The 18,203-nt window shown below is 41.2% G+C and overlaps 1 protein-coding gene across 1 annotated transcript in view; it reads left to right on the forward strand.

The window, feature by feature from the left end:
* The window catches only part of AP4S1 (adaptor related protein complex 4 subunit sigma 1), a 53,857-nt gene extending 35,874 nt beyond the window's left edge, over positions 1-17,983 (forward strand). The window contains exons 3-6 of the mRNA XM_027521404.1: positions 2,497-2,583; positions 3,555-3,623; positions 7,314-7,325; positions 17,394-17,983. Coding sequence (XP_027377205.1) covers positions 2,497-2,583; positions 3,555-3,623; positions 7,314-7,325; positions 17,394-17,522 — 297 coding nt within the window. The 3' untranslated portion in view covers positions 17,523-17,983. The remainder of the gene's footprint in view (positions 1-2,496; positions 2,584-3,554; positions 3,624-7,313; positions 7,326-17,393) is intronic.
* Positions 17,984-18,203: the final 220 nt, after the last annotated feature.

Raw genomic sequence — 18,203 nt, forward strand, 5'->3', positions numbered from 1 at the left:
AAATAAAAGCAAAGAAAACCAGGGAAAGTCTTGGGTTCGTATTTAGGTCAGCATATTTGTCTCATTGCACTATGGAAGTGGCAAATTTACTCCTGCTAATAGACATACCTTCTTTTTTTGTTCATGAGAACTGAGCCCTTGGAACTCTCAGGAGTGCCTGTAGCAGATGGCTTTCTTTAAGCCAAAAGATGATGTCAAATGACCAGGATAGAGGGAGACACTCAAGACCCACTTTGTGCCAGAGGATAATAACATGATTCTCGCGTGGAGTGGGGTGTTTTTTATTCTGCTTATCATTTTTATAAATTTACCACCAACATAAAACTGGAACAAGTAATTTAAAAACAAAACAAACTTGATTTGAACTTGTCTTATTATATAGATGAGAGAAATGAAAGTGGGCAAATGCATGTAAAATAACTAATCGATCCATTCTGCCAAAATTGAGGTTAAATTGAATCATTAAAATAATACTAAATGGAAATTTAAAAAACAGAGCCTACTTTTACAAGGGATTTTAATTGGAGAATTACTTAGTCCATGCCCTAAACTTGGAATCCTTTGGAAGTCATGGAGCAAACTAAGGCAAAATCAGAAAGCCTATATAAATCACCCATTAATTTGCCATTTCTCCATTTCACTGACTATGTAGAAAGGCTGCTTGTAGGAACCACTGGTAAGTCATAAAATATTAAGGTACATCAGTACTTAAAAGTGACGCATAGACACTGTGTTTCCCTTGGCTTCTAAATTGATTTTCCAGTTGGAACATCTCAGAGTCCTCTTTGAATTACTGCTTTGGCCTGCCATGGCACACACTGCTTTATGTAGTTGTCAAAAGGAAACTGAAACTATTAAAGAACTGTGTTAATAGCCATAGACTTTAAGTAAGGGTAAACAGACTGAAGAAGCATTTCTGTTTGAATCTTTCTATACAATGCAGGCACTCCACAATTTCAAACATCATTTTCACTGATAGGTTACCCTCTGAAATATATGCTTTGGAATGAGTATACCGTTAGATACTTTTGAAGCATTCTAAATTATCTTAGATCTTAAAGGGAACCCAAAAGTAACACAGTCTCAGCTTCATTTTTATTTTATCCACAAAGGTGCTTTGATACTTTTTTTTGAATGTCGGAAACTCCTGAGAGGCTTTGAAAAATGTTTCTCAGTTCTTTCAAATAGTAAGTGATTCCTTGAAAGATCTGTCTGAGCAGAATTATACTGGCTCTGCAGTGAACCTAAAGCTGTAGAATGGTCCTGGATTTAATGGTTTTTATCCTAATTGCAAATAAAAGCCTCAAACCCTTCCATTATATAGATTGTCGAATGGCTTCCCATGGAAAAAACGCCATAATCAAAGCTTGCAGCTTCAGGAATTCCCTGGCAGTGCGGTGGTTAGGCAGAGAAGGTAACGGCACCCCACTCCAGTACTCTTGCCTGGAAAATCCCATGGATGGAGGAGCCTGGTAGGCTGCAGTCCATGGGGTCGCTGAGTCAGACATGACTGAGCGACTTCACTTTCACTTTTCACTTTCATGCATTGGAGAAGGAAATGGCACCCCACTGCAGTGTTCTTGCCTGGAGAATCCCAGGGATGGCGGAGCCTGGTAGGCTGTCGTTTATGGGGTCACACAGAGTCAGACACAAATGATGCGACTTAGCAGCAGCAGCAGCAGTGGTTAGTACTCTTCCCTTTCATTGCCATGCCCATGGTTTTGATCCATGGTCAGGGAACTAAGATCCTGCATGCCACACAGTGTGGTCAAAAAAAAAAAAAACCTTGAAGCTTCATTCCCAAGTATATCTGAATGTCATAGAGCAACATATCCCAGTGCAAAAAGTGATACAGTTCTTAATCACGTTTGGTCAAGCAAACCCAAAAGTCTAAAGGAAGGGCAACACTGTACCTTCATCCTGCTGGTTGAATTCCTATCCACCCAGCATCTTCCTCTCCCTCTTTATATAATGACATGAGGGGAGAGATGAATGGGAAGTGAGTTGTTTTCTCCACTAGTCAATAGTGGTAAGTTATTTATTAATTCTTACAAAGCACTATTTACAATGGATGATTTTTGTTTCGTATCTGTCACATAAAAACCACCTTTAAATAATTTTTAAAAAGAGCCTGTGCTGTGCTGTGCTTAGTCGCTCAGCCATGTTCTGACTCTTTGCAAACCCATGGACTGTAGGTCGCTAGGCTTCTCTCTCCATGGAGATTATCCAGACAAGATTCCTAGAATGGGTTGCCATGCCCTCCTCCAGGGGCTATTTCCAACCCAGGGACCTAACTCCTGTCACTTACGTCTCCTGCACCGGCAGGCAGGTTCTTCAGCACTGGTGCTACCTGGAAGCCCCGTGTAACATCACAGTGTTGTATATTTCTAGGAATGTGTTGACAGATACTCAGATCAGAACCTAGAATTATGCACGCCATTTTGAAGACATCCCTGTCAACCTTAGGAATTAATATCTAATTGTGTTTTTGTCTAGTGTTCTTTCATTGAATATAAAGACTTTAAGCTGATATACCGGCAGTATGCAGCTCTCTTCATTGTGGTTGGAGTTAATGACACAGAGGTAAGATAATAGAAGAGCTTATGGAAAATATAAGAAAATTAGGAATAACAGTCTGCTTTTTATTCTGCTTTAAATTGACATGTTCTGCCCCACTTACCTCCATGAGCATCATCTTGACTCTGGAAGGATATTGTTTTGTTTGTTTGTTCTTTGTTTTAAGGGTATTGGGTTTTTGTCAAGGCTGGGAAAGCTATGTGGAAGAGAGAAACTAGGATTTTTCTTGGATTAGATGAGCAGCTTGTGAAGAAGCATGAGACCACAGAATGCCTTCCTGGACCGTAAGCAGTGCCAGTTTCCTGCCCTCGTTCCGTGTGGCACAGGGGGGCCACCAAGCCAAGGGTAGAGGCCAGACAGTTGTGGTGTTCAACCTCGGCTGACATGACAGAAGCCAGAGCAGACTGTGAACATGAACACGCTGCGATTACGTCTCATCAGATGTAGTTCGCCTTTTCAGAAATGTCAGTCTCAGATCAATAGCCCCTGTGGCCATGGAATGCCTGAAAAGGGTGTTTAAGATCTAAAATACTTGGAAAGCTCAGTTGATTGTTTTTCACCCACGCACCAAACTTCGAAACAGTTCCCCATCTTCTACAGATAGAAAAGTGACAACATGAAGACCCTGAAGGAAAAAACCAACTGGCTTTAGCCATTCATTGGTCTTGAAGTCAGGGAGTAAACCTCCAAGTTCTAATCACTAGACTCAATCTAGTTTCAATGCAGCCAGAGTCATCACGGACTTTTCAAAAAATCTTAGAGGTTAAGGTTTTCTACATTTCCCTTGTTGATAAGCTTCTTTTAAACAAATAAGTCCTAGAATTATTCTAAATATTTGTCCATAGGAAGCTACTTTGCTCACATTGTCTGTTTACCAAGCCAATGCTCTAAAACCTGGCTGCTGACAGGGCGGCTCCATGTCTCTTTTTCCCATACGTCACAGTGAAATTATTTACACCATTCCTTTTCTATTTCAGAACGAGATGGCAATTTATGAATTCATCCATAACTTTGTGGAAGTTTTAGATGACTACTTCAGCCGAGTGGTAAGTTTAATGACTTAAAACGGTTTTCATCCTTTGCCCAATTTCCAAGAAATAGGCCTGTATAAAAAACATGTGTTAATATAGAGCTTTAATGTGTAAAAGTTAAAAAATCAAATGATGCCAGATTTTCTTTACCTTTCCTTCTGGCTCATCCAAAGTGTTAGAAACTATGCTGTGTCTAGATCTCTATACAGAGCCAGTTGTATAAGACTAAGAACCTCTTGTGTCTTTCTCTGTTAAGATATTTTGCTATATACATCGATCCCTTCTTCTTTCTTCTGCGTCCCTTCCTAGGACACCAAGACCCTTGTAGTTTAGGGTTCATTTCCATCAGAACCAGCTCCCCTTAAGGAAAACATGAGTTCCTTTCCAACTGCCCCTTATTTTAACAGTTGTACTGAAATGTAACTTAATGATACACAATGATACACAATTCCCCTTCAAAATTCCCCTTTTTAGTATGTACCCAGAGTTGTGAAACCATCACCACAAAGTTTTAAAATATTTCGCCAAAAAGAAACACCGTACCCATTAGCATTTCTCTCCCACTTATCTACTCCACTTGCTCCAAGCCCCAGATAATCTCTAATCTACTTTCTGTCGCTATAGGTTTGCCTATTCTAGACATTTTATATAAATAGAATTATATGAAGTTCAATAATATGTGGTTTTTATGACTGAATTTTTTACTTTAGCATAATGTTTTCAAGACATTGATCACGTTGTAATGTCTGTCAGTACACCTTTCCTTTTTATTGCTGAATAATATTCTATTCTATGGATATACAACATTTTGTTAATTCATTCTTCAGTTGATGGACATTAGTTATTTATGCTTTTTGTCCATTATGAGTAATACCTCTATGAACGCTTGTATATGCATTCTTGTGTGGAATCATGTTTTCAGGTCTCTTGGGCCTCTACCTAGGAGTAGAATTGGGGGGTGATATGGTAACGCCATGTTTATCATTTTGATGAAACTGTTTTCAAAAATGGTTCCATGATTTAAATTCTCACCAGCAGTATATGAGAGTTCTAATTCTCCACATCCTCACCAAACCTTGTTATTATCTGTGTTTTGATTATAGTCATCCCAGGGGGTATGAAATGGTATAAATAAATTGTGAGTTTTATTTGCTTTTCACTAATGGATAACAGTGTTGAGCATCTTTTCATGTGTTTATTGGCCATCTGTGTATCTTCTTTGGAGAAATGTTTGTTCACACCCTTTGCCCATTTTTCAGTCATTATTTGTCTTTTTTATTGTTGAGTTGTGAAAGTTCTTGATGTAGTCTGAGTATAAATCTCTTATCAGACATAACTTGAAAATGCTGTCTCCATTCAGTGGTTTTCTTTTCACTTTCTTGATGCTGTCTTTTGAAACACAATAGTTCTTAATTTTGAAGAAGTTAAATTATTCTGCTGCTTATGTTTTGGTGTCATGTCTAAAAAGGCTTTTGCCTGACCTAAGGTCATAAAGATTTATTCTTTATGGGTTCTTTTCTTTTTTCCCCAACTCATACCTTATTGATTTCAATGTTATATTTGTTTCATTTATATAATAGTTTTAGCTTCTACTTTTAGGTCTTTGAGCCATATTGAGTAATTTGTGTATATGGTTTGAAGTGGGGGGTCTCACTTCATGTTATATCCAGTTGTCTGTGTGCCATTTGTTGATAAGACTATTCTCCCCACCCCACCTCCATTTAATTGTCTTGGCACCCTTGTCAAAAAAATCAATTGACCATAAATGTAAGGCTTTATTTCTGGATTTTCCGTTCTGGTCTTCTGTATGTTTCTGTATACAGATCTGTATGTTTATCCTTCTGCCAGGACCACTATATCTTGATGACTATAGCTTCATGGTTAGTTTGAAATCCAACAGTCTTTTAAAAAAGAATCAGTGAAAATGTTTTATTCTGCTACCATAGGCTTTCCTGAGACTTGCTTAGACATTTTTAAGAAGCAGTAGTGACACAGGCTAATTTTTCAAAACTCTTTTGTTTATTTCATTTTGCTGTTAAATAAAGAGATTAGGAAGGAACTGTTTCCAAGCTGCTTCCTCTTGAGGCAGTGAGTGGAATCTGCTCCATAATTAGTAATCTTGAGTGCACTATAGGGCAAAACATTGAAAGTTGTATCTTCAGCCTAACTCCTAACGCCACAAGTAAAGTTTGGCAAACCCCTTCTTTGTGGGGCAATCACCTAGCCAGTTTTCATTGCCTTTATGCAGTTTGTTCTCAGTTTGAAAAATATGGTTCCTAGACCAGTAACATAGGTATTATGTGGGAATCTCTTAGAAAGATAAACTCTTGGCCTACCCCAGACTATTGAATCAGTCTGGGTTGAGGTGCTGCAAACTGTGTTTTAACAAGCCTTCCAGGTGATTCTGAAGCCTGCTTCAGTTTGAGAGCCACTGTCTTAATGCATGAGGCTTGTTGTCAGCCGTTTCCTAATTCAACGGTTGGAGCTGGGAAGCGGTTGAGTGGCGTGTGACACGGTAGTGCATCCAGCTAGGAAGGCGCTGGTGCCCTCCAGAGCTGAAAGAGATGCTTATCTCTTGACAACCACTCTGTTAAGACAGACTGGTTGCAAGTCAGGGTCTGTGATTCAGAGCTGGCCATGGTTAGCCACTTTGAGAGAACACCTATCAAGTAGAATATAATTTCCCCAAATAGCAATATTTTAAACCTGGGAGAATGAAGAGTTGGTCCAAGCACTATCATTGCTAAGGTTTGTAAAATTATGATATTCAGTAACTGAGAATAAATAGCAGGTTGCTGGATGATAGCTTTTATTTTTGGGAGAGAGTCAGTGACCACATAAACCACAGAAGTGAAGGTTAGAATTTAATTTAAGCCAGGTGATTATACAGGACTTGGATAGTACTAAGGGATGACCCGGTTTAGGATGACAGTAGCAAAAAGAAGAGAAGAGAGAAGAGTGCCATGGGAAATAAAAGAAAATCTACACCACTCCTGGAGAATGCCTTGTCATCTAAGATTTATTTTTAGGTTTGTGAGTTTTAAACTTTCTTTTTGGTCTATTTTTAATCTTCGGAGTTTCCAGATCTTAAATTTGGAGATCAGTCTCATGCTGTCTGGGTTGAAAGAAGCATCTTAGCATCATGTTTCAATACAGAGCCAGCCCAGTTAGCTTCAAAAGAGGCAGGACTTAATGTATCTGTGTCATCATTTGTGGATTTGCCATAATTTGTGAACTAGTCCTTCCTTTGATAGACACCTAGCTTGTTTTCAGTAATTTGCTACTATAAATAACATTACCCTGGATATCCTAGCACACATCACTGTGCCATTATCTAATTGTTTCCGTAGGATAAACTTCTAGAAGTAAGACTGATGGATTCAAACTGTGCACATTATTACATTTTTTGATATACATATCAAATTACCTGTGTTCTCTAAAGGTTGAATTAGTGTATTCCCTCTACACTCTAAAAGTGAATTGTCCTGGCCTATAAATGTCCTCCAAACGGCAGCCTATTTTTTTTTTGAATCACCATCCCAAACTCAGGGCCTCTGTGGGCTCCAGCTTCTGCTTATAGAGCAGCCTCTCCCCGCTGCTTCCAGGCTGGTGGCCAGAGCAGGCGCTGTCTCTGCTAAGCGACAGGGTCTCTGCATTGTGGCCCAGTGTCTCCTTCTCATCCTTGGACTCTTTTCTCTTTTCCAGAGTGAACTAGATGTATCCTTTTTCAGTGCTGTGAGCCAAGTTTTCCACACTAGTTGGCAAAGGACAGGCTAGTCCTGATCAGGTAAGTGCCAAAGGCCGGGAATCCAGTATCCGGAAGACTCACCATCAATAGCTCTGACAGGACATAGAGGTACGGGCTATTTGCAGAAACCCTCTACCCTTTTGCACGACAATTCTTGTGTTTTTCATACAGGGCAATGCTATGATGGTGTTTAATGATCACTGTTATATACTAATTTAACTTACATATATGGAATAGACTTTTTCAGAATTCAAATAAAACAGCCAGAAAGGGCTTGGTCTGCCTACAGAGAATGGATTTTCATGGCTCCAGGTATAAATCTCCAGAAATTCCCCACATGATCAAGAAGGCTTCCAGGGATGATAAACTGGAAGGTTAAAGAAATTGCCTGGCTTGTGTTCATTTCCTTTTATAGCAGAGGAAATTCTCCTTTTCTTCTCTTCTCCCTTTTAAATCAAAGTATCCAAGGGGCCCAAGAACAGCATGATTTGCTTAGAATACTGCTGATTTTGGCAGGAGCCCACCGACCTTTGTGTGAGTGCTCTGGAGGCAAGTTGTCTTTTAATTTTTACTTAAGAAATCCGCTTACCACTTAAAAGCAATAAATGGAATAGTTCTTTGAGAAAACATTAGGCTTGAATCTAAAATAGTAATATTAATTATAATAAATATATATTAATTATAGCAGTTATGTATGTATATGTACATATGTGCTGTGCTTAGTCGCTCAATTGTGTCCAACTCTTTGCAACCCCATAGACTGTAGCCCGCCAGGCTCCTCTGTCCATGGGGATTTTCCAGGAAAGAATACTGGAATGGGTTGCCATGCCATCTTCCAGGGGATCTTCCCCACTCAGGGATTGAACTCAGGTCTCCCCCATTGCAAGTAGATTCTTTATCTTCTGAGCCACCAGGGAAGCCCATATATACATATGCTGCTGCTGCTAAGTTGCTTCAGTGGTGTCCAACTCTGTGCGATCCCATAGATGGCAGCCCACCAGGCTCCCCCCTCCCTGGGATTCTCCAGGCAAGAACACTGGAGTGGGTTGCCATTTCCTTCTCCAATGCGTGAAAGTGAAGTCACTCAGTCGTGTCCTACTCTTTGCGACCCCATGGACTGCAGCCTACCGGGCTCCTCCGTCCATGGGATTTTCCAGGCAAGAGTACTGGAGTGGGGTGCCATCACCTTCTCCGATACACACACACACACACACACACACACACACACACACATTAGAAACCTATGTCCAGCACCAGTATGCCAGTATATTCTGGGGAAATGGCCATTTACCTTTTACTCTTGATAGAAATTGGCATGTTGATAAAGTTTATTTGCAGGCTGTGTTTGGAAGCCTCTGTAAGTTAACCAGGGAAATCTGAGTGCCCTCTAGTGGTGAGTGACCTAAATCTGTGGTCCTTTTGACCTAGGAGACCCAAGACCAGGCTGCATATTTGGGTGTATTTTTATTCAGCATGTAATATTCCATTTTAACTAAATCTTTTAAAGCCATTCAAAATAAATCTCTTTCTCCTTATATAGGGGAATAATAAAAATGCCTTTTGATTTAAGAAGTAATGGCACTGATGATAAAGAATCCACCTGCCAATGCAGGAGACTTGAGAGACACAGGTTTGATCCCTGGGTTGGGAAGATCCCCTGGAGGAGGGCATGGCAGTGCACTCCAGTATTCTTGCCTGGAGAATCCCACGGACAGAGGAGCCTAGTGGTCTACAGTCCATAGCGTCACAAAGAGTTAGACATGACTGAAGCCACTTAGCATGCACGCACAGTAAGTTAGCAAAAGCATTTAATAGATATTTTGCCAGAAATACACCCAGGTTCTGCTTTCAGTCCTGCCACCAATTGGGTGTGTGTATCAGACAAAACACACAAACTCCTCATCTCAGAATGATGGAATTAAACTGGAAGAGCTTTAATACCCTCTCAGCTTTAGTGTTTGATGTTGCCATGACTCTAGGTAACTGAGCTGAGTTGCCTTACACCTAGAGCAGGATGGGAGAGTCTTTCAAGTCTAGATATGCAGAATTCAAGTGAGTCACATGTAGTAGGGCATGTATTATATTTGGATTCATTGTGTTGATGTGTCTTATATACTGACTAGGTGTTTATTAGAAGTAGAGATGGGTTTGTCTTTGTATCTGTCTGAAGTGAAGAAGTGAAGTCGCTCAGTCGTGTCCAGCTCTTTGCAACCCCATGGACTGCAGCCTACCAGGCTCCTCGGTCCATGGGATTTTCCAGGCAAGAGTACTGGAGTGGGTTGCCATTTCCTTCTCCAGGGGATCTTCCTGACCCAGGGATCGAACCCAGGTCTCCCACGTTGAAGGCAGACACTTTACCATCTGAGCTTCCGGTCAATGTAATAGAGCTCCAGCATTCTTGTTTGAATTTAATTTTCACACTAAAGCACACGATTTCTGTCTCTTCCTATCATTTTAGTTAGCTTCATTTTTGCCTTCTCTTCCTCTCTGACCTACTTAACCTATTTACTGTCCCTCAGCAGTTACTTAGGCACATCCACTTGACAGATGAGGAATTTTTCATCACTTAGAGAAGGGAGCTAAGTCTGCAGATCTGGAAGTGTCTGTCTGAACTTGAGGTGAAATTCACATGGCCCTCCCGTGGTCTAAAAGCACAGCAGCTGGCAGGGCAGGGGCATCGGTCTTCTACTGACCTTCTTAAAGGGTTTCTACCCTCAGCCATCTGAAAAAAAGTCACATTACCAATCCACAACTCTATTCTGCCTCATACATAGTTCTGTTTAAACTGTTGCATCAAAGATATCCAGGGAAGACTTCTTCACACCAGGTTTTAACAGGAAGACAAGGGAGCCCTTTAGAGGTGCCACCCATAGACATCTTGCATCAGCGCTGTGGTAGCTTGTACCTGGGAACCTGCCAGAGCAACCAACATTGTGCCCAGAAAGTAGCTTCCTTGGGCCTTAAAACGTTGAACCAGCAGCTGACCCAGTTGCAACCTGGAGCCAGCTACCCGGAACAGGTCATGACCTTTGTGTTTGCTTAGATTAGGAAAGCCCTCCGTGTCAGTCCATACAGGCACAGACATGATTTAACCTCACGGAATTCCCAAGAAGCTCTTTACTCACAGTCTCACTCCAGAGACGTTACCACCCTGTAGCTTTTAAAGGAGGGGCGGTTTTCTAGAGCCTGCAGGGTTAGACACTAGGAAATTCAAAGTACCATTTACATATCTCCCTAGTACGGGCTTGTTCTACTTCTGGTAAGACTAACGTCATAGAACAAGGCAGATGGAATGTTAAAAAGAAACGACCTAAGCTCCAGAAATCAGGACAGAGATTCTGGCTTGTTGAAAACCCTTCTACTGAGTGGGACCTCTCTGTTGCAGAGTAGTGTCGGGTAGGGCAGCCTGCACCCCAGGGACCAGGCAAGACGGTGACCTAAATCATTCGTGTTGCGCTGCAGCAGCTCCTGTTCCCTCTTCGCATTCCACTCCGCCCGCCTGTGGGGCTGGTTGGTGCCTGAGGGCTGCTCTCAGGAAAGTCTGCCCTACCTGATATTTGGTAGATTGATTAAAGACTTCAAATTCCATGAATCAAGATAGTTCTTAGAAACCAACTGATGAGCCTCTCAAAATGTGTTCAGCTCCAGAGCCCCGGGTTTGCTGAACTCTCCAGACAATTCATAATTCGAAGGAGCAGTTCGAGCCCCCTTCTGCTAAACTGTCAGAGGGTGGCACCAATGAACAGCGCTGTGTGGGAAAAGCCCAGTTCCTCCCCAGCTCGGTGCACACCTGCTGTGTGTGAAGGCACCAGAAACCTTGAGACCCCTTTTGGTATCTGGTGCCTTTGAAGAGGCTTAAAAACTTTGTTTATCTGGGGTCGTGTGGAATGCAGTAGTGCTGCCTTTAGACCTGGACAACCAGGGCCCCGTGCTTTAGAGGACCCCCTCTAGCTCTCCTTCAGCAGCATCCCTCTCTGTGGGATAAGGGTGCTCACCCAGAGCCTGCAGGCTCCCGCATCCACTCCTTGACCACCCTTGAGCTACCTGGATCCCCAAAATCTAGTGGGTACCTGGACATCCCAGTGCCTTCCGCCAGGGCCTCTGCAGCCTCTCTCCATTCGTAACCCAGGACTGAGGGCAGGAATGATGGAGAGGCTGGGATGGCAACAGGGGTATTCCACACACAGGCATGTGAAGAGAAGTCAGGAATAGGCTGGGGTCCCTATTTATATTCTTGTGCCCACAAATACAGGCTAGGTCTAGAATCCAGAAATGTCTTCTTCATTCAAAAATATCTTAAAAAAAAATCTTTAGAACACTTATATTTTTATTTCACAAGTGCTTAAAGCCCCAAAGCCTGAGCAATTAATTCCAGAACCTTAAAGCTCATATGGGTGATGCGGAACATGCCTTCTTTACTGTAGCTAGGGTGGGGAGCAGGGAAGGCCTCCATCCTGTCTGCACTGTGACTCAGCTGGTTGCAGGGTGTACCCCAGGAGGAACAAAGGGACCCTGTCAGCAGTGAGCAGTACTGCCAAGATTTCCCGTCAGGCCCTGTCAGGCCCGTGTCTGCCGTTCCTCCATTACTTTCCTAAAATCCCAAATACCTTTAGAGGTCCAGAAACCAGAATAGGGCTTCTCCAAATAGGAGATAACTCGAGCCTGACTTAATGAGAAATCACAAAAGTACTTGTTCAACTTGGGGCTACAGAAATATTGGCAAGAAGACCAAAGAAATTCTCCAGGGAAGTCATCCAACACTGAAGCGGCAGCTTGTAAGGAACTGAAATGTTCTCTCAGAAATTTACAGTAATTGTTCTTACAAAAGAATTTCTTTTGAGGTATGGTGAAGCATGTGATTACATCAGGAATGGTTTGAAAATATCAGAAAGGAGTAAACTAGCTTTCCTCTCCCTGAGGGTTACTTTTAGAGTCAGAGGGTTTGCCTACTTTGAAGCTGGAAGAAAATGAGGTAAAGTCTTACTTTTTAGACGAGGAGGCTGAGGCTCAGGGATGGTACCTGCTCTGCCCCAAAGCTGTTGTGTGGATTGTTAACCCATAGTGCTGCTTTGTGACAGGGCTGCTGTTGGTCTCTGGGCTTCCAGGGCCTTTGATTCTAGGGCTATACATTTGATAGGTTAAATTTGACACAGTTTTTGAAAATTCATAATGATCTAAGAAAACTTGCATAAAGTGTCTGTCACCATTTGCTGTCTTGGTGTTTTCTGAATTAGAGAAGTTTTAGAGAAACACTGGGCTTTGTTTGCTTGGAGGAGTCGGAAACCACGAAACATTTTGAAGAGAGTACCTGAATGTCTTGATAAGAGCTTGCTTTCCAAAAGTGAAGTTCACCTCAGAGATTTCTAAACATCTTTTTTTTTTTCCCCCTTTTAAAACTATATCCATTAGAGTCAGGGCTGCAAGAGAAGAAAGCTGGCCCATGGGCCCAAGGGAATTTGTGCAGCTAATTCAGTCTTTGGGAAGAGCAGGCATGGAGGGGTAAGGGTCATGGGCCTCTCCAGCATGAGTTCCAGTCAGGTTAGGAGCAGTTAGTTAGCAGAATTAGGAACGGTCCCCAAGGGACTGTTCCAAGCCATTCACCTGGGAAAGGGATATGAAAGTTCCAGATTAAACAATTCTGCCTTCGAGACTGTTTTGGCTCTCCCTAGCCTTCGCCATCTCTGTTTCCTTTACATGTGTTTCTGAGTCCTATAGATAGCATATTCACCCCCTGCTATTCCTATCCCCCCTCTCCCTCCTCACCAGGTCTGTCTGTCTTACCCCAACTCCTTTGGTTCCATGCTTCTGGTTCTGTTTACTCAAGAACAGTGGAAGCAAGTTATGAGAAGCAACAGAGTTGTGTGTGTGTGTGGGGGTGGAGGCGAGGGGGGCGGGGCGGACCACAAGAAATGACAGGTTCGTTGACCCCAATTCTGACTTTGATATATGTGTTATTTTACATAAGCCTATGTAAACTAAAACAAACAAAAATACACAAATGTCTTTGTTGCTCTCAGAATGGGAGTGGGTCTTTATGGGAAACCTATTTAACAAAAAAAGACAACACTCCTTTTCAGTGACCTGAGACCATACAAAGCGTAAAAGTGGACAGAAGACTATTACAGGGAGAATATATCCAAAACTATGCAGAATCCTCAAGATGATAATCTTCTTTACAGTAGTATTTGATTTTCTGTGGGAAATGTGAACAACTTAGCTCTTTGCAACTTAATCTAATTATATGAGAAATTGAGTTAAAGTATAAAAGTGAGAATATGTTTTCCCCCCACCCTACTTAAAGAACTTTGCTTAGCTATGATCTTATTTAAAAAAAAAAAAAAAAAGGAAAGAAAAATAAGAAGACAAGGGACCTGAGAGCAAAATACAGAATCAGAAAGTTTAGTTCCTAGGCAGGGTTCTTGACAGGAATTGCTTTTGAGGTCCTCTTTGAATGTATGCTCCTCAGTTTTCTCTTCCTAAAGGAGGACTAGACCACCAGACTGGTATTAAAATACTATGTTCAAGAAGTGTTTCATGATCCAGAGATCAAAATTCCAATATATAAGCCAGAAACATTTCAATCACTTTAATTAAAAAATTGATTTCAAGTGGCACAAATATTACTGGGGCCCTACAGTATTTAACTCCAATCCACATTACCCAGAATTCAGAAAGGCTCTTAGGTTTCTGGGTTGAGAAAAGATCGGGCTTTATGAATCTGTTCTCTGAGAAGCTATTTTTAGTTCTTGTCAGCTCCAACCTTAGGGTGCCCATGAGAGGAAACAAATTTCCTCAAGGATTTCTAAGTCAGATGAGTTCAGTATAACCTGAAGGTTCAGTTCAATTAGTTCAGTCGCTCAGTTGTGTCCGACTCTTTGCGACCCCATGAATTGCAGCACGCCAGGCCTCCCTGTCCATCACCACCTCCCGGAGTTCACTCAGACTCACGTCCATCGAGTCAGTGATGCCATCCAGCCATCTCATCCTCTGTTGTCCCCTCCTCCTCCTGCCCCCAATCCCTCCCAGGATCAGAGTCTTTTCCAATGAGTCAACTCTTCACATGAGGTGGCCAAAGTACTGGAGTTTCAGCTTTAGCATCAGTCCTTCCAAAGAACACCCAGGACTGATCTCCTTTAGGATGGACTGGTTGGATCTCCTTGCAGTCCAAGGGACTCTCAAGAGTCTTCTCCAACACCACAGTTCAAAAGCATCAATTCTTCGGCGCTCAGCTTTCTTCACAGTCCAACTCTCACATCCATACATGACCACTGGAAAAACCATAGCCTTGACTAGACGGACCTTTGTTGGCAAAGTAACGTCACTGCTTTTGAATATGCTATCTAGGTTGGTCATAACTTTTCTTCCAAGGAGTAAGCGTCTTTTAATTTCATGGCTGCAATCACCATCTGCAGTTGGATCCTCTTAAAATAGTCATTATAGCTCATCACATTAATAGACCATCAGCCTATGCTTTTCTTGCTTCCTCCTATTCCAAATGTCAGGGCTGAGGTGTGTTTGCCTGTTTATTGCCATGGGCCTTGGCATATAGGGCATTTCTTGGTCCCTGCTCACCTGGCTAGTAGCACAAATGCCATTACTCTTGGCTTTGCCATTGTGTACAAGTTGCTTATGAACCAAATCAAGATATGAACAACAGCTGGATTCTTATTTTAAAGGCGTCACATGATTCTAAGAGGAAATCAGCTTTCAGGCTTTTGCCTCACATTGGATTTGGTCTGTGGTTTCCCTGTAGCGTGCCAGAAACTTGCATGATTATTAGGGGTTTGAGCCACATAGTCAGATAGACAGGCCGTCACATGCCCACAGTACAGAATGACCTCATTAAGCAACTCATGTTTCCAGGATGTTGGGAAATTCAGAACTTACTGAAGGATCTTGACCTTGTAATATAAAGATGTCAGTGGTCGATAAGATTCAGCAGTAAATTTTAATCTGAATTTCAAAACATTGGGCTGATTGTTCAAGGGGATATCTGAATTGCTGATCATCTTCTTGCCAGAGATGGAGCAGTCTTTCAGAGCAGTTTGCATCAATTCAAATAGACTACATTAAAATGAGATCTCCTTCTATCTGAGCATCACCCTGGATGGACTGACATTTTCAAAGGCACTAGGCCTTAAAACAACAAGGTCCTACTGTATAGCAGAGAAATATTGAGTGTGCTATGATAAAACATGGAAAAGAATATTTTTTTTTGGAAAAGAACATTTAAAAAAGAATATCAGTGTTACGTATATATGAATGTGTATGATAACTGAATCACTTTGCTGTACAGCAGTAATTAACACATTGTAAGTCAACTATAGTTAAAAAAACACCACCTTGCCACCAAAAAAATACAACAGGGCGATTCTGTAGGGCATTTTTTCATGCAGCCAGCTGTGCTTCTGCCTTTTTTTATACTTCACTGTCATTCCTGCCTTGTTGTGGCTTCTAAGTTCTGGCTTCTGGGTCCAGTGAATAGGATTAAGTCAAAGGCCTAATATTCCAGTCCCAGGTTGGCCATGGATAAAGCAATCATCCATCTAATTGGAAGATATTATTAATAGGTGTAATAAAGCTTTTTTTTTTTTTTTTCTTTTTTCTTTTCTGGGTCACTTAAGGACAGTTCCCATGGGCTCCTGAAAAACAGTTTATTCTGCGGAAGGACTATTTTCACAGAGCTTAATGAGGTATTAACACAGAGCCTAATAGAAACTTAAAAGTCATTCACAGGATTGTCTCATTCTCTACAGATGTACTTCACCAAACAAGTACAATAGCTTTGAACATCTGGAATTACTAGTGACTCATTTTACAAAGATTTGCTAATTATGAACTCTCCTTGTACATTTAATCACTCCCTGTTGAATGAAGTTTGTCTATTTGAAATAATCTATCAGTTGTTGTTTTGTTTTTTAAACAGACCAAGATCCTGCTCTTTGGTAATGAAAACCTAAGACAGTAAAGTGTAGACTTTAGAAATCTTCAGCCATTGTTGTCATCGCCCTCAGAGTTTAATTCTCTCTTCCAGTTCAGTTTCACAAAGGAAAAGTTAGGTACTCAAATGAAGGGGCTCCTGAGGGAAGAATTTGGCTCTTTCTAATTAGCTAGATATCATAGTCTAACAATATTTTTTTCTTCCCCTATGCCCTGTCCTGACTTTCCACCAGGAACATCAGGAAGCTAAAGTGGCTCCATAATTCTCAAATGAGTATTTTGAGAATGCTCCATTTATAAGTACTCCCTTGAAAACTGGAACTTTTATCTCCTTGGGAATTAAGTCAACATTGCCTTGCTTTTCTTCATTCATTTCTCCTAGTGACTGTTTTTTCCTTTAGCCTGTCTCATGCTAAGGGTGCTGTGTTGAAAAGGCATTTTTTGGGGTGGAAGTTTGAGGGTAGAGGGAGGGTGTATACTCAGCAGCCTTGGGCCTCTCCTGAGAAGTCTGGAAGCAGAGCAGCTGAGCCAAAACTCTGGATGTAAATTCCAAAGTTACAATTACTAGCCATGTGACCATGGACAATAGCTTTGAGCCTCTTTGTTCCTGTGTAAAATGAGAATACTGTTAGCACGTACATCACAGAAACAAAGAGAAGACTGAAATAATATATGTAAAACGCTCAACACAATGCCTGGAACATAATAAGTATTCAGTAAGTCATGGCTATTTACTGTTGTTATTGCTATCTGGGAAGACACTGTTCTTGAGGTCAGGTCATACATACACTCTTACCAAAATTTACTTGCTTTATTCTCCAGCTCTTAGTACATCCCCTCTCCCTCTGGCTAAAGGGTATATAGCTGCTCCATTTCTATGTCTATTGTCCAGTGAGCCTAACCAGGGGGAAACTAAGTGTATTTGTGTACATGAAGGTAATAATTTCTAGTATAAACACCAATTTTAATTTTAGGAAATCTGTTTAAAAAAAAACTTCATGTTTAGACTAATTTACACTAGAAAAATTCCAAGTCATAAGTTACTGTTTACTGAATGTTAACATTTCTATAACTAATTTCCTTAATAATAACCCTAGATCATGTTTAACTTGGATAAAGTACACATCATTTTGGATGAGATGGTATTAAATGGCTGCATTGTGGAAACGAACAGGGCAAGAATTCTTGCCCCTCTACTAATTCTTGATAAAATGTCAGACAGCTGAAAACAGAGAGGCTCTGCCAGACAACGTCGGCTCAAAGGAAACGAGAATACCATGGAGCGCCTCTCAACATCGCTGGCCCACAAGGACCTGGAAGACCAACACTGCAAAATGGCTATCCTTCCAAAGACTTTAAACACGTGTTCTCCACAGTCCCCAACGGAAAACAAAAGTGTGCTTTAAAATATGATGTACAAAGAAAAAGTTTCTCTAAACAGAGACAAGTTTTATTTTCTGACCATAGCATTTTTTTTTTCCTCACTTGTTTAGATTTTGTGTAGTACTAAGGGCAACTTTTCGGAATCTGCTTGACTTTGTGAAGAGATAAATTCAGGAATAGCACCACCGGGTGGGAAGAAAATGAGAGCTCTCCGTTGGCCAATAAGCTGTTAAAATTCACGTGAACATGCATAGCACTTTGAATAAAAGTTTTCTGAATGCTGTCTTTCTTTAAAAAGTCAAAAGTTTACCAAATGTGTGCACCTAATGAAAAATTCTTTCCAGTTTCTAAAAACCTGATACACATTTTATAGGTACTTAACAATTACAATGCCATAATGTAATTAACTCTACAAAGAATGTTACTATAATGAGTGGCCAAACATTAAGACAGCCCTTACTGCTATCTTGAAGGCTTCCCAGGTCATTCATTGGTAAAGAATCCTGCCAATGCAGGAAGACATA

Source organism: Bos indicus x Bos taurus, chromosome 21, assembly GCF_003369695.1.
Source record: "Bos indicus x Bos taurus breed Angus x Brahman F1 hybrid chromosome 21, Bos_hybrid_MaternalHap_v2.0, whole genome shotgun sequence".
Classification (NCBI taxonomy): domain Eukaryota; kingdom Metazoa; phylum Chordata; class Mammalia; order Artiodactyla; family Bovidae; genus Bos; species Bos indicus x Bos taurus.